This window comes from Pelobates fuscus, chromosome 6, assembly GCF_036172605.1.
Source record: "Pelobates fuscus isolate aPelFus1 chromosome 6, aPelFus1.pri, whole genome shotgun sequence".
In the NCBI taxonomy this organism is placed as follows: Eukaryota; Metazoa; Chordata; class Amphibia; order Anura; family Pelobatidae; genus Pelobates; species Pelobates fuscus.
This window is the reverse complement of record NC_086322.1, coordinates 272,486,659-272,502,835: the sequence shown is the minus strand read 5'-3', so window position 1 is coordinate 272,502,835 and position 16,177 is coordinate 272,486,659. Positions and strand designations below refer to the sequence as shown.

Sequence of the window (16,177 nt, the reverse complement as noted above, 5' to 3'; positions counted from 1 at the left end):
GCCGGCGTTAGCAAGACCGAGTGAACCGCGGGAGACCGAGGAGACATGGCGTCCGGACGGATAACCCTCTAAGTCTCTACCTCTCTCAAAGGTAGAGACTCCAGGTACCCTGACAGTACCCCCCCCCTCAGATACGCCCACCGGGCGGAAGGAGCCGGGGCGAGATGGAAAGCGGGAGTGAAATGCCCTGCGAAGACGAGGAGCATGAACATCCTCTTGTGGTACCCAACTCCTCTCCTCAGGACCATATCCCTTCCAGTCAACTAAATATTGTACTCGTCCCCGGGAGACACGAGAATCAATAATGGAGTTAACCTCATATTCCTCCTGACCCTCCACCTGAACAGGGCGCGGAGGGGCGATTGTGGAGGAGAATCTGTTACAGATTAGAGGTTTCAACAATGACACGTGAAAGGAGTTCGGGATGCGTAAAGTAGCCGGAAGAGCTAGACGATATGCCACTGGGTTAATTCGAGTCAAGATCCTGTAGGGACCAATATAACGAGGAGCGAATTTCATGGAAGGAACTTTAAGACGAATATTCCTAGTGCTCAACCACACTCTATCGCCTGGAACAAAATTTCGGAGCCGCCCTTCTACGTTTGTCAGCATGTTTCTTTACCAGTACAGAATTGTGTAGAAGAATCTGTCGAGTCTGATCCCACAACTTCCTCAAGTTGGCCACATGGACATCAACCGACGGCACTCCTTGGGAAGGAGAAACCGGGGGAAGAATGGATGGATGAAAGCCATAGTTCATGAAGAAGGGACTTGAATGCGTGGAGTCACAAACAAGATTGTTGTGCGCAAACTCTGCCCAAGGAATCAAACCGACCCAATCGTCCTGGTGTTCGGAAACAAAACAACGTAAGTATTGCTCAATCTTCTGGTTAGTTCGTTCAGCAGCTCCGTTAGACTGAGGATGATAGGCGGACGAAAAATTCAATTTGATGCCTAATTGAGAACAGAACGACCTCCAAAAACGTGAAACAAATTGGGAGCCTCTATCAGAAGTGATCTCAGAAGGAATCCCATGTAAACGAAAAATCTCTTTAGCAAAGACCTCCGCCAATTCAGGAGAAGTCGGGAGTTTAGGCAAAGGTACGAAATGTGCCATCTTGGTAAACCTATCGACTACGGTGAGGATAACAGTGTGTTTTTTAGAAACCGGCAGATCCACAATAAAGTCCATTGCCACACAGGACCAAGGTTTGTCAGGAATTTCCAGCGGTTGTAGAAGGCCACAAGGAAGCGTATGCGGTAGTTTGGTTTTAGTACAGACCACACAAACCCCGATAAAATCCTTAATATCCTTCCGTAACGACGGCCACCAGAAATCCTTGGAGATCAAAGAATACGTCTTGCGGACACCCGGATGACCAGCCACCTTACTCTCGTGAAGACACTGTAAGAGCTCCAATTGAAGTTCAGGAGGAACGAAAAGTCTGGAAACCGGAGTCAGTCTAGGTGCCAGATGCTGCAAGTTCCTTATCTGATCAAGTAGCGGGGAATGAACTTTGAGAGTAGTGTTAGCGATAATGTTACACTTGGGTACTATAGAGGACAAAACCGGCTCAGATACGGCAGCAGGTTCATATTGGCGAGATAAGGCGTCGGCTTTAGAATTCTTAGAACCTGGCCTATATGTGAGTACGTAGTTGAAGTGAGTGAGAAATATGGACCAACGAACCTGTCTAGATGATAGTCGTTTAGCCTCCCCAATATAGGATAAGTTTTTATGATCCGTCAAAATAGTAACAGGATGCAAAGTACCCTCCAATAAATGTCTCCACTCCTTCAAGGCCATTATAACCGCTAGTAGTTCCCTGTCCCCAATGTCATATCTGCTTTCAGTACCGGACAATTTTTTGGAAAAGTATCCACAAGGATGTAATGGTTTATCTACACCCAACCTTTGGGACAGAACAGCACCTATACCTGTCTCAGAAGCGTCTACTTCGAGTAGGAAAGGTAGAGTAGTATCAGGGTGAACTAAAATTGGTGCGGAAGCAAACAGCTCTTTGAGTGTCTCAAAAGCCCGAAGAGCTTCAGTAGACCAATTCTTAGTCTCAGCCCCTTGTTTGGTCATGTTAGTGATGGGAGCAATGATAGAGGAGTATCCCTTAATGAAACGTCTGTAGTAATTAGAGAAACCAATGAATCTCTGGATAGCCTTGAGACCCTGAGGTAAAGGCCAGTCTAGTATGGATTGGAGCTTCTCCGGATCCATTTCAAACCCTTCCCCAGAAATCACATAACCAAGAAACGTAGTTTGGGATTGGTCAAAGCTGCATTTCTCTAGTTTGCAGTACAAGCCATGCTGAAGAAGTTTGTGTAAAACCCTCCTGACTTGCCTGTGGTGAGTCTCAATATCCCTGGAATGTATAAGAATATCATCAAGGTATACAATTACACAGTCATCTTGAAACTCCCTAAGAACCTCATTAATAAGGTCCTGAAATACTGCCGGAGCATTGCAGAGACCAAAAGGCATTACAGTATACTCATAGTGCCCATATCGAGTATTGAATGCAGTTTTCCACTCGTCACCGTCGTGGATTCTCACCAAATTATAAGCACCTCTAAGGTCTAACTTAGTGAAAATTTTAGAACTTTTTAATCGGTCAAAAAGCTCGGTGATCAAGGGAATCGGATAAACATTTCTGATGGTTATCTTGTTAAGGCCTCGGTAGTCAATGCAAGGTCTTAAAGAACCATCCTTCTTTTTAACAAAAAAGAATCCAGCCCCAGCAGGAGAGGAGGATCTTCTAATGAACCCCTTGTCTAGGTTTTCACGAATATACTCTTCTAGAACTAAGTTTTCATTCGTGGACAAAGGATATACATGACCCCTGGGGGGCATGGTACCAGAAAGTAAATTAATTTTGCAATCAAAAGGCCTATGTGGTGGTAAGGTATCAGCCTTTCTTTTGTCAAATACTGCCTTTAAATCTTGATACAAGGACGGTATCTGTACTTTGGTAGAGTCAGTAGCGTTATTAAGTGGGTTGACACTACAAAGAGGTGACACTTTCTTTAAACAACTCTCTTGACAATTCTGGCCCCAAGAAACTATTTCCCCTGATCTCCAATCTATAACGGGGTTATGTTTCTTAAGCCAGGAGTATCCCAGGACTATGGGAACAGAAGGGGATGAAATGAGTAGTAGGGATATTTCCTCCTTGTGTAGAATACCAATAGTTAAGTAAAGAGGTGTGGTCTCCCGGGAAATCACAGGCTCAACTAAAGGTCTACCATCAATGGCTTCAACAGCCAAGGGTGTCTTCCTTAACTGGGATGGGATAGTGTGTTCGGTGAGAAACTTTTGGTCGATAAAACTCTCAGCAGCGCCGGAATCTATCAATGCCATAGTTTCTAAAGTTCCCTTCTCCCAAGTTAAAGAGACCGGTAATAGGAGTCTATGTTCTTTGTAGTTATGAGTAGAGGACAAAATCGAAACACCCAAGGTCTGTCCTCTAGAGAAACTTAGGTGCGAGCGTTTCCCGGACGGCTGGGACAGCTCAAACGTACATGACCTCTGAACCCACAATACATACACAGTCCCTCTCTTCTCCTGTACTGTCTCTCCTCCTCTGAGAGACGAGTAAGGCCTAACTGCATAGGTTCTGAAACCTGTGGATCTTTGGTTTCAGCAACTTGAAATGATGGTACTAGTCTAGAGAAAGATTTAGCGGTTCTATCTCGAGTATTCTGTCTCTCCCTTAGGCGTTCGTCAATACGGGAGATAAAGGAAATTAAGTCCTCCAGATTCTCGGGAAGTTCTCTTGTAGCTACCTCATCAAGTATTACATCAGATAATCCATTTAAGAATACGTCTATATAGGCCTGTTCATTCCATTTTACCTCTGCCGCCAAAGACCTGAACTCTAGTGCATAATCCACAAGTGTCTGGTTGTCTTGTCTAAGGCGCAACAGTAATCTGGCTGCATTGGCCTTCCTGCCAGGAGGGTCAAAAGTTCTTTTAAAAGCAGCTACAAAGGAATTATAGTTATAGACTAATGGATTATCATTCTCCCACAACGGATTCGCCCATCTCAGAGCTTTCTCAATGAGTAAGGTAATAATAAATCCCACCTTTGCCCTATCAGTAGGGTATGAACGGGGCTGTAGCTCGAAATGAATACTGATCTGGTTCAAAAAGCCACGACACCTCTCAGGGGAACCAGCATAACGTACAGGTGGGGTAACTCGGGAAGAAGCACCTACAGTAGCTACCTCTAACCCTGAACCCACAGAAGAAGCAGAAGTGTTACGCCTCTCCTCAGGTGGATTAATAGGGCGAGACAGCAGCGCCTGTAGTGCCAGAGCCATCTGATCCATCCTATGATCCATGGCGTCAAACCTAGGATCAGGAGAACCAAGCTGACAATTTGTACCTGCAGGATCCATGGCCCTGTCGTAATGTCAGGATCGGGTCAGGGATCCAACACGCAGAGTACAAAGAGTAGCTGATACGTATACCGGTCCTTAGAATGGCCGGACTAACGTATAACTACAATAGAATGGTCAGAGACAAGCCGAGGTCGAGGATAACAGAGGACAGGTAAGCGAGAGACAAGCCGGGTCAAGGATAACAGAAAGGCAGGAGAGTAAACAACAAAGCCGGGTCAGAACCAAAAGACAAGTGAATAATAAAGCACTGTGTGACTAGGCGGACTAGAACCACGACAGGGCAATGAGTGAATGAGAGAACCACCGTTAAGTATCCTGGCTAGGGAGAGGGGACACGCCTCCGGCGAGTCCTGATTCGTCTCCCGAGATTTGAGTGGCAGGATGTTTCGGGTTAGCGTCATGACGTCTACCTCCGGTCCTTCTGTTATAAAAGGAAGTGACTCCCTCGCGGCCGGCGTTAGCAAGACCGAGTGAACCGCGGGAGACCGAGGAGACATGGCGTCCGGACGGATAACCCTCTAAGTCTCTACCTCTCTCAAAGGTAGAGACTCCAGGTACCCTGACAGTGGCAAATTAACCCAGTGTGCGAACGGACTTACCGTATGTTCCTTCATTCTAGGTTCAAGGGATATTTGATATGTCCTGTCCTAGATAAGTGGGTGCGGAACATTACACCACCCACACATTTGCATGGAATGGCTTGATTGCTTGATTAACACAACTGATTCACTCAGTCAAGCCAATTTCTAAATGTAAGCACTGACTAGCAATCTAGTAGCTGTCAGTAGGTATATGGTAAGTGTTTTTTACACCTAGCGATAACTAGAGATACTTAGTATAAAAATTAAATGCACATAGAGTTGACAACTATGTCCAGAATAATGGTTATTAAAGGGACACTATAGTCACAAGAACAACTACAGCTTATTGTATTGTTCTGGTGAGTATAGGGATTCACCTGCAAGCTTTTTGGAGTCTTTTAAGAGAAAAGGCATTACTTACATTACCGCCTAGGGATACCTCTACTGGTCACTCCTCAGATAGACATTAGAGGTGCTTCCTGGGGCAGTGCTGCATAGTGTGACTGACATTCAGTGTCTCCACCCTCTGCATGAAGACACTGAACTTTCCTCATACAGATGCATTGATTCAATAGGTCTCTATGAGAAGATGGTGATTGGCCAGGGCGGCGTTTGGCTCCGTCCTGACCCGCTTCCTTGATGATCTTAGCCAATCCAATGCTTTCCTATGGGAAAGCATTGTGATTGGCTGAGATAATCACTTCTAAAGATGTCAGCCAAGGAGGCAGATCAGGGGCAGAGCCAGCACCAGCAAACTGGAATAAAGGTAAGACTTTACTATATTTATTGGAGCAAGGGGAAGCAAGGGGGGCTAGAAAGTCTTCCTTTAAGATAAAGAGTCCCTAATAAGATCATAGCAAACCAACACTCATAAATGTACTTGATAGATGAGAAGAAAAAAAAAACCATCCTAATACTTGGTAAAGCCTCAAAAGAAAAAAAAAATGTGTCTAATGCAAGTTCAGACTTCTGATCCCTAATTGATAGGAAACTCAATTAATGCTTACAAAATCCACCCTGTATCACACACATCAATTGAACTATCAATTGATACATAACCAAGGAGAATACAGTAATAAATATAGGAGGTATGTTGCTTATGAAATCGGGCTGTCCTGACAATAGCTGCTAGTAGCAGTAATATCAGTAAATTAGGAAAACTGCTCCAACCCACAATTAATTAAAGGGACACTATGGGCACCCAGATCACTTCAGCTCACTGAAGGGGTGTGGGTGCAGTGCCCCTGGCTCACTTAGTCACGCAATGTAAATCATTGCAGTTTTATACAAACTCAATAAGTACATTGCAGAACTAAGACTGCCTCTAGTGGCTGTCATTGAGACAGCCACTAGCGGCACTTCCAGCTTGTTGGTGACTTTTGGTCACCGAGCTGACGCTTGACAGGCTCACGCTCTACACGAGGACATCCAGCATCAGTTAAATCCCCATAGGAAATGATTGAAACAATGCTTTCCTATGGGGAGGGCCTAATGCTCTTGAAATTGCCGCGCATATGCGTTAGCTCCCCCCCTCGGGTGACATTGGAGGAGGCAGAGTGCCGACTCAGCGCCAAGGGATAACAACGCTAGAATCAGTTCCAGGGGCAAAGGAGGGAGGGCATGCGAGGGGGGGAGGGCAGGCAGAGGGTGTTGCTCTCTAGTGTTAGCATGAATAGCAGGGGCAATATCTGGCATTCCTCTTACCAACATGTTGGTTACGAGCACCCTCTCAGTCAGGGCCCTTTTAACTTGTATTCTAGCTATCAGTTATGGATATAAAGCTTTTATTTACCACAGGGCTAAACCAGCCCACCCAGTCAAAAGCATTCTCCGCATCAGTCGACAGGAGCCATAAGGGACGTTGCAATTGCTTAGCCTTATACCCCCATGGCTGAGATCATCAATTTTGTGCCAGTGTGTGTATATCTTCGTGTCAAGGTGTGTTTATGTGTGTGTTTGTGTGTATCTGCCAGTGTGTGTATCTGTGTGTTTTTGTCAATGAGTGTGTATCTGTGTGCCAGTGTATGTGTTAGTGTATTTCTATGTGTGTCTGTTTGTTAATGTGTGTATACTTGTGTATATATATATGTGTGTGTAATTATGTATGTGATAATGTATAGTGTATATACACCAAGAAACAAAATTTGCCAAAAAAGAAAACATTACGCTTATTACGCTCTGCTAGTTAAAAGGTTTGTTCTACTGGCCAAATATTTTCGGGGGATTCCCTGATGTTAGTACACTATGTCAAAGGGTTTCACAAAAAAAAATAATTAGGAATCCTTACTCTACATCAGGGGTTACCAATTATTTTTTCCCGTGGAACCCTTTGACATGGTGTATCAACATCGGGGAATCCCCTGAAAATATTTGCCCTGTAGCAAACACCTTTTAATTAGCAGAGCGTAATAAGTGTAATATTTTCTTTTTTGTCAAATATTGTTTCTTGGTGTATATACACTATACATTATCACATACATAATTACACACACATATATATACAAGTATACACACATTATCTCTGTGTATTGGCGCCGTTGCATAAACCTTTCAATCAGCAAATAGTGATGTCCCGAACGGTTCGCTGGCGAATAGTTCCTGGCGAACATAGCGTGTTCGCGTTCGCCATGGATGGCGAACATATGCGATGTTCGGTCCGCCCCCTATTTTTTTTTTTTTTGTGGTCTTTCAGCCAAATTTACTATTACTAAGTAAAAATTACTTAGTATTAGTAAATTGTGCCCCTACTCGCAATACCACGAGTAGGGGCATGTCTATTAAACAGTGAGCAGAGTGTTGTTATGAGTCAAATTACACAACATGGGAAAATTCCACAGAACTTTCCCACGCTGTGTAAAATGACACAGAGCACTCTGATTGGGTGCTCTAATTGCAGGGCGTGGCAAGGCTTTATAAGCCTTGACCCGCCCTGCGGAGCTCAGGACGCGGCGTGCCCTCGAAGGGTGAACAAGGATTCATTTATTTTGCGCTCGTTTTTTTTCAAAGTTATATTGGCTTTTTATTTGGCCTTTTTGGGGACTGAAGAAAGAAGATTTTAGAAAAAAGAAGACATCTAATGGTAAGTTTATTTTTATTTATTTACAGGTTTTTAGCTTTATTGACTCCCCCCTCATTATTTTTAGGGTGAGGGGGGTAGGTAGGGGGATCATTTTTTTGGGGGGGGAGGGGGTGACTAGGGGTTTGGGGACCCCTAGTCACCTGGGGTGGACATTTGTTTTAGGGCCCCCACCCGCCACTCAGGGGTGGGGGCCGGGGGGAGGACAATAGGTCCCCCCATTGGTATTTAGGGCCCCCACCCGCCGCTCAGGGGTGGGGGCCGGGGGGAGGACAATAGGTCCCCCCCCTATTGGTATTTAGGGCCCCCACCCGCCGCTCAGGGGTGGGGGCCAGGGGGGAGGACATTAGGTCCCCCCCTATTGGTATTTAGGGCCCCCACCCGCCGCTCAGGGGTGGGGGCCGGGGGGGGAGGACAATAGGTCCCCCCTATTGGTATTTAGGGCCCTCACCCGTCGCTCAGGGGTGGGGGCCGGGGGGGAGGACATTAGGTCCCCCCCCTATTGGACTTTAGGGCCCCCACCCGCCGCTCAGGGGTGGGGGCCGGGGGGAGGACAGTAGGTCTCCCCCCAATTGGTATTCAGGGCCTCTACCTGCCGCTCAGGGGTGGGGGCCAGGAGAGAGGACAATAGGTCCCTCCCCCTATTGGTATTTAGGGCCCCCACCCACCGCTCAGGGGTGGGGGCCAGGGGGGAGGAAATTAGGTCCCCCCCAATTTTTGTTTAGGGCCCCAACCCACCGCTCAGGGGTGGGGGCCAGGGGGGAGGACATTAGGTCCCCCCCCCTTATTCTTGTTTAGGGCCCCCACCCACCGCTCAGATGGGTGGGGGCCCATCACTATTGTGCCCAGAAAGAGTCCCTGTGGGTTTTAAAATTCGCCTGCTATTGAAGTCTATGGCGGTTCGCCGCGTTCGCCCGTTCACGAACATTTGCGGAAGTTCGTTTTCATTTCATGTTCGCGACATCACTATTAGCAAATTGTGAAAACATTTTTACTATACATACACATATTTCAAAATATAGTAAACAGATTGCAGTACTTAGGAGTAGGTGTGTGTTTGTGTGTAGAGTTGGTGTTTGTATATATATTTTATCATTTTAATACAATGATGTGTTTGTATGGCATGTTAGCATTTGCATGCAGAGGTGTATTTGGATGTAGTGTTGGGTTTTAAATGTGGATGTACATTTGTGTGTAGTATTGGTGTTTGAGTGTTTCTGTATAATCTTGGAGTTAGAAACAGAAACACACCGATATATACACACAGACACAGACACCGTGACACACAGATACACAGACTGGCACATACAAACACAGACACACACTGGCACATACACACAGACATATACAACTTGACACACAGATACACACTAGCACACAGACACACACACTGACACATACAGGCACACAGATACACACACCTTGACACACAGACACACACACTTACACAGATACACACACCTTGACACACAGATACACACAGACATACACTAATTGACACACAGATACACACACTGACTCATACAGGTACACAGATGCACACACTGGTACAAAGATACGCACACTGACACACAGATACACACACCTTGACACACAGTGTGTAACTGTGTGTGTGTGTGTATTTGTGTATCAAGGTGTGTGCATCTGTGTGCCTGTGTGTATCTGCCAGTGTGTGTATCTGTGTGTCAAGTTGTGTATATGTGTGTGTATGTGTCTGACACACAGATACACACACTGGCACATAGTGGCACACAGATACACTCACTGACAGAAACACTGACACACAGATACACATACTGACAGATACAGACACCATGGCACACAGATACACACACACATTGGCAAAATGATACACACATTGGCACACACACACACACTGGCAGGAACACTGACACATACACACACTGACACACATATTCACACTAGCACATACACACACAGACACAGATACACACACTGACACACAGATACACAAACTGACACATACACACACAGATACACCCCTACACAGATACATAGACACATACACTCATATATGTTTAAATGTGCTGTTCACTTGCTTTTTTTCCGCAGGAGGGTCTTCAGTGCTGCTGGCTGAGGTTGATGTGCTGCTCAGTCCACGGTGCTCCCTCTCTCACTCCAGCTGTCACTTCCTCCCAGCATCCCATACAACAGGGGTCCGGTCGCGGTCTTAGATGGCCGCGGTGCCTGACCAGACCCCTGTTTAGCAATACCCATCAGGTGACCCTAAATGCTTGTGCCACCCGACGGGCAAATCTCAACAGAACCCCAATGTTGTTCTTGCGGAACCCTAGGACTCAGCGGAACACCAATTGGGAAACGCTGCTCTACATGATCCTGCAACCCCCAATCACTCTAAATACTTATTTTCTTTTTAAATTATCTTCTGATATTCCAGGATCATATCATTTTCCATGGATGACTTCATTATAAGAATGGCATTTTAAACATTTACCCCTTGTTTTATCGAGTTCTGAAGTATTTATTATCAAGGAATATTGCACAAGGGCTACATTCATAGTACAGGAGTCCTGATGATAAAATTATGTTGTGTAATTCATCACATTTAAATTATTATGTGTTTCCAAGGGGTGTGTGTGTGTGTGTTGTGCAATTCCAAAACAAAACGTATTTAGACAGGTTGATCAACTTATGTTGCAATAGACACTGTGATCACTGCCTTCTTGACACAGATTCCACAGGCTGAACTGACATTCCATCACTGGTTCCATGACTCGGATTTAGGAGGGTGGAGCAGAGGCTGCGTTATCTCAAACCCTCTACCACAAACACTGTATTGTGAGTTTTGAATCATGTTTTAAATCTTTTTTTTTTTTTTTTTATGGAGCGTCGCACTAATCAACTACACACACACCCGGAAAAGGAGGCTTTTGTCAATTTCAGGCATAGTCAAAAAAAATTTCAATTGCTGGGAATTTAAAATAAATTTCATATATTCAATTTGTGGACCCAGGACATACTTGAAAACGAGAGAAATCTCAATGTATCTTTCCTGGTCAAATATTTTATAAATAAATACATTTTCTAAATAATTGTCAAATGGAAAAATGTAATTGGGAATTTTTGCAGTTTGGCTACTTTGACCTTAAATTTGAAAAATACTTTGAATTCCCCCAAATTCACACTTTTAGTGAAGAACTCTCCAGCTTCCCCTCAGTGTGAAATACATCCTCTCCATTCTAAAGCAAGGGGTGCCCAAAATGTAGATCAGGCCCGTCGCGACAAGGCAAGCAAACCAAGAAATTGCTTGGGGCCCCGAGCTGGCCTGGGGCCCCAAGCAGGGACGTATTAGCCGTGAGGCAAACAAGGCATTTGTCTTGGGCGCCTTTTTCCAGGGGGCGGCAAAAAAAGCCGCCCCCAAATGCCCAGGGCAAGTGTCTTGTTATCCTTGCGGGTAAGTGACAAGCCAGGCGGGAAGTCGGTCGGGCAGCGATGGCGAGGGAGCACTTTCCCCTGAGCTCTCTGCTCAGCGCCCTCGCGCGCCGCAGAGTGATGCCGGGAGCCGGAATATGACGTCATATTCCAGCTCCCGGCATCACTCTGCGGCGCGCGAGGGAGCTGAGCAGAGAGCTCACTAATCAGTGTTCCCTCGCCAGCACCGCCCGCCCAGCAGCCTAGCAGCCACTGGACCCCACGTAAAGGGAGAACCCCCCCTCCCCTCCCCCCCCGCATTCCCAAATGTAAGGAGGCTGGGGGGGTTGAATTAAAAAAAAAAACTGACTGTGTTAATGTGAGTGTGTGTGTCTGTTAGGGAGTGAGTGTGTGTTTGTTAGTGTGTGTGTGTGTGTGTGTGTTAGTGAGTGTGTGTCTGTCTGTTAGTGTGTGTGTGTTTGTCTGTTAGTGAGTGTGTGTTTGTCTGTTAGTGTGTGTGTGTGCCACTCTTTGGACATGGAGGACATTGTGATTGCCTTTGCAGAAAACGGCTCGCAAACAGCCGTTTTAGATAATTTGCACATGTTTGTGAGAACTGAAAAATGTTAATGTGAGTGTGTATGTATGTGTGTGTTTTAAGTATGTTGGATTTAGTTATTGTGCACTTTAATGTATATTGGTTTCTTTGGTACAGTGGTGTCTTTTGCAAATGTTCAATTGTTGAAAATTTTCAACTTTTATGCACATTATATGCAACAGCAGTATTTGCACTGTAAACCTTTTTTATTTATATAAAGTGTGGGGAACTTAAACTGTATGGCTATGCTGTGGTTCCTGTAGGCTTTGCGTATGTGTGGGGGGGAGAGGTGTGGGGGAGTGGGAGTTGGGGGGGGCCTCCATGTCCATTTTGCTTGGGGCCCCCAAATTCCTTCAAACGGCCCTGATGTAGATACCCATATGTTGTATGCTTTGTATGCCTTTGCGTGCCTTTAGAATGGAAGCTGTAGTTTTCAAACATCTGGGGTCTAGGGATCTACATTTTGTGCACCCCTGGTCTAAAGGGATGAGTCACAGAATGTTCACCTATGGATAAAGCAAATGTGTTCCTCTGCAAGTATAAGGGACATAGGTAGAGGTACATTTTAGAAATGCCAGTCTGTAAATGTGTCCATCAATATGGGCGACATGATGTTGCTTTGAATATTTGTCAGCTTTCTCGTGTAATTAACATGTATTTGTTTTTACTAGTCTTGGCATAGATTGGCCCCTCTTCCAGTGCCATTGCTAGTCACGTTTGCAGCTGCTTCTATTTCGAATGCATTCCTCTGAGGAAGAGGGGGGTTATTTGATCCTTATTCTTCTCTGGCCCCAGCAGTCCTTGTCATAAATCCGGGGGATCAAGCCATGTCATAGGGAGGGCTTGCTGGGGGGGGGGGGGGGGTGGAGGAGGAGGAAGAGCAAGTGCTGGAAATTCCCTTTAACTATCTCCAGTGTGAAAGTTACCATGTGTTCACAGTCGTCAATGACCCCTCCCTCTTTACCTGGTCTTTTATTTTTGTGTTGTTCCCCCACTCCCTCCCCCAAGATACAAGCTAAATTTGGTAAAATGTCTGTCCCGCCAATCAGGGATCTGCTGGCATTGCATTGAGAGGGGGGATGTTCTATTTGGTGGCATCCAATCAGGGCTGAAGAGGGAGCAGGTGTGTGAATGGGCACACTACAAATTAGAGAGGACTCTTTATAGACAAAGCTTTGGGGGTCTGTACAGAAAACCTCACAGATACCTCCCGTCCGTCCTTCTCCTGTGCAGGCATTGTGGTGACCCACCAAGATGGTAAGTGCCCCTAGGGTGGTTTGTGAAAAGAAGCTCTATATTACCACCCGCAAAAAAAATGGATTATACAATCAGAGGTGACATGATGCCCAGTCTATGTTGGAGAGCTAGGGTGTAACAGGGATTGTTTCCTGCGGTCAGAAAAAGCACCTGTACTCAAAGTAAGGTGACAGAATGTGGATGCATCGCCTCCTGTGTGGCTGCACAAGATATGAATGCCACACGTGGGCACTGTCACCAGTCATCCCTTGAATGACCATCTTCGCCAGGGGATATGACAAATGGAATGATGCTGTCAACATGATTGGGAGAGGGGAACATACAGGGGGCACCTCCTAGGCTTGAAGGCATATTTCAATCTAGATTTTCTTTATTGCAAATAGATGGCATTTTTGTTTAACCCCTTAAGGACACATGACATGTGTGACATGTCATGATTCCCTTTTATTCCAGAAGTTTGGTCCTGAAGGGGTTAATAAGAGTACTTGAATAGAGAACTATTGTACTTAGAGACATGTTTGGAATTCAATGTTCTAGTAATTGTATCCCATGTTTATGTGTAATACACAGAGATAAGTTTTACATTGTTTCAAAACAGTTTCAACCATTGTTTTTAATTCTTGCGATTCACGACTATGTTTCACGTAGATTACCAAGATTTATAAATACATTTTTGAACGTGTATCTAATATCGTGTAACCCCTGCCTTGTTAACAGGACAGGCTCAGACAGTGCTGTTTTTTTTAAATTTAATATAGAGTCATATCTGACTGCACACTATCAGGACACACCAGACATTGCTGCTGTTTTAATTAATGAAATGTTGCAATTACTAACTGCAGATTATCAGGACAGGCTCAGACCTTGTTAGATTTGTATTTAAATGTAATTTAATATTTTGATTGCATATTAATTAGGCATTGCCAAGTTTGTGACTATTGAAATGTAATCTCATAACTACGGGTATCGGAAAGGACTGAAGCAGTGCCTGGTTTGTAACCAATGTAACGTAATCACTTGACTACAGATTAACTGGAAAAGCTAAAAGAGTAATTTAATTTTTCTAACCTTGCGGTGTTGTCCTGATTTTACTGAACAGTGATAATGCTGTTTTTTTTGTTGTTGTTAAAACGGAACATTTGTTATTAGGACTCTGGCCAAAGTGGTAGATTTGGCTAACCTTACATTGGAAGTGTTGCCTTGGTATTTACACAGGTTAGGGCTTACCTTGCCCAAAGCTTTAGGGGGTGGGGAATATTTTTATTTTTATTTTAAGGATTTTTTTGTTGTTTTTAGGTGTTTATGGTTAGATTACGTCTTTTTATACAGTCCTAGAAATTATGTAGTGCACATATTTATTTTTAATTTCACAATCCTGTTTGTGCCTATACTTCACCCTCTATCCAATTCTACTTCTCTCTCCCTCCCCCAATCCTTCCTCAATTAATTTTTAGTGATCTTCATCCATCTTTCATTGCGCCCATTTCCTTGATTGCCATTATTGATCTAACCTTTAGGGAAGTGATGCACATCATTAAAATTTGTATGGGGCTGTGTTGCTAAGCATCCATAGTTTGGCACACAAAAAAACCCCTTGCAACTTCACAGAAGTAGAGATGCATTAATGTAGAAACCTACAGAACCATACCAAACTAGCATAAAAAAAACAATCAATATATGATCTCTAAAGGCGAAACTCTATGAATTTTACTCATCATTCAGTCTTTATTACTATGTACGATGTTAATTAGTACTGGTCAATACAGTTAAAGCTGGTGATGTTTTCAAACTATATTTCACATGGTGCTCTGGTAGTGTATATATTGGTATTTATGATGCCATGGTTAATAATTTTAGCCTGATACTAATAACTCAAAATATGCTTCTCTGGAGGACATTCTTTGAGGGGTATTGCATTAATTTCTATTAAAAAAATAATAATCATATACTCACTGTAAATCTGTGATATCTAGTAGGTACCAAACATGGTCCATATGATTTGAGAATTCCTGAATCGACAATTCATGTTGATCTTGGATTTAAAGCTTAATTGTTTTGAGTCATTATAATCACTTTTTGCATAAATTCTGCAATTCAATTTTCAATTCAGTGTTTTATGGAATAAATTCTTATAGAACTCTAATATAGTGTTGTATTTGATTTGGGTTATATTTGGAAGTAGAAATTTCCACCCAGTTGTTACTGATCACAGCATGATTGATCAGGGACAACTGAGAGCCCTTTGTTCTAGAAACTGACAGTTTGGCAGTTCCAACTCCACTAAGCCCCGTGTTTGACTGTGTGTCTTAAAAGACTGCTGACCATTGTGTATATTTCCGAGTCTAGAATGTTTTGTATCCATGTGCGGCTGTGTTGTGAATCTAATGTGTGCAGAAAGATACAGATCATTGGTTGCAATGTTGTGCATCTGAAGTATGTGAGAACGGCTGTTCGCACCATGCAAAGGCAATTGAGCAAACTTCTTAGAATCTAAGGGGCTTATTCACTAAACAGCAAATGAGGGGTGAATTGATAACCCAATAGCTAAACCCAGCCCGAAATAACCAATCCGTGACTAAATAGCTACAGTTTTTACTTTTACATTTTTCAATTTTTATATTTACGTTTTTTTTTTTCCAAATTAGCACTGTCTGTATACATTTGCAATTCAGTTTCCAATCCATGATGATTCACAGTTTGGTGGATAAGCTCTTAAGTCTTACATACTGATCACAGTTGTTGAAGGCATAATACCCATCGGGGCTTATTCAATAAAAAAAAAAAAAAAAGACAAATTGTAATAAACTGTGAACTAAATTGCAAAAAATTAGGCAAAAAAAATCTGTTTGAGGGGAAAAA

The 16,177-nt window shown here is 43.9% G+C and overlaps 2 protein-coding genes across 2 annotated transcripts in view; one reads left to right on the top strand and one right to left on the bottom strand.

Annotated features, from left to right (window-relative positions):
* The window catches only part of SNX21 (sorting nexin family member 21), a 55,180-nt gene that overhangs the window by 33,139 nt on the left and 5,864 nt on the right, over nucleotides 1–16,177 (bottom strand). The window lies entirely within an intron of this gene.
* The window catches only part of TNNC2 (troponin C2, fast skeletal type), a 35,769-nt gene continuing 32,805 nt past the window's right edge, over nucleotides 13,214–16,177 (top strand). The window contains exon 1 of the mRNA XM_063459157.1: nucleotides 13,214–13,318. Within this exon, the coding sequence (XP_063315227.1) occupies nucleotides 13,316–13,318 (3 nt within the window). The 5' untranslated portion in view covers nucleotides 13,214–13,315. The remainder of the gene's footprint in view (nucleotides 13,319–16,177) is intronic.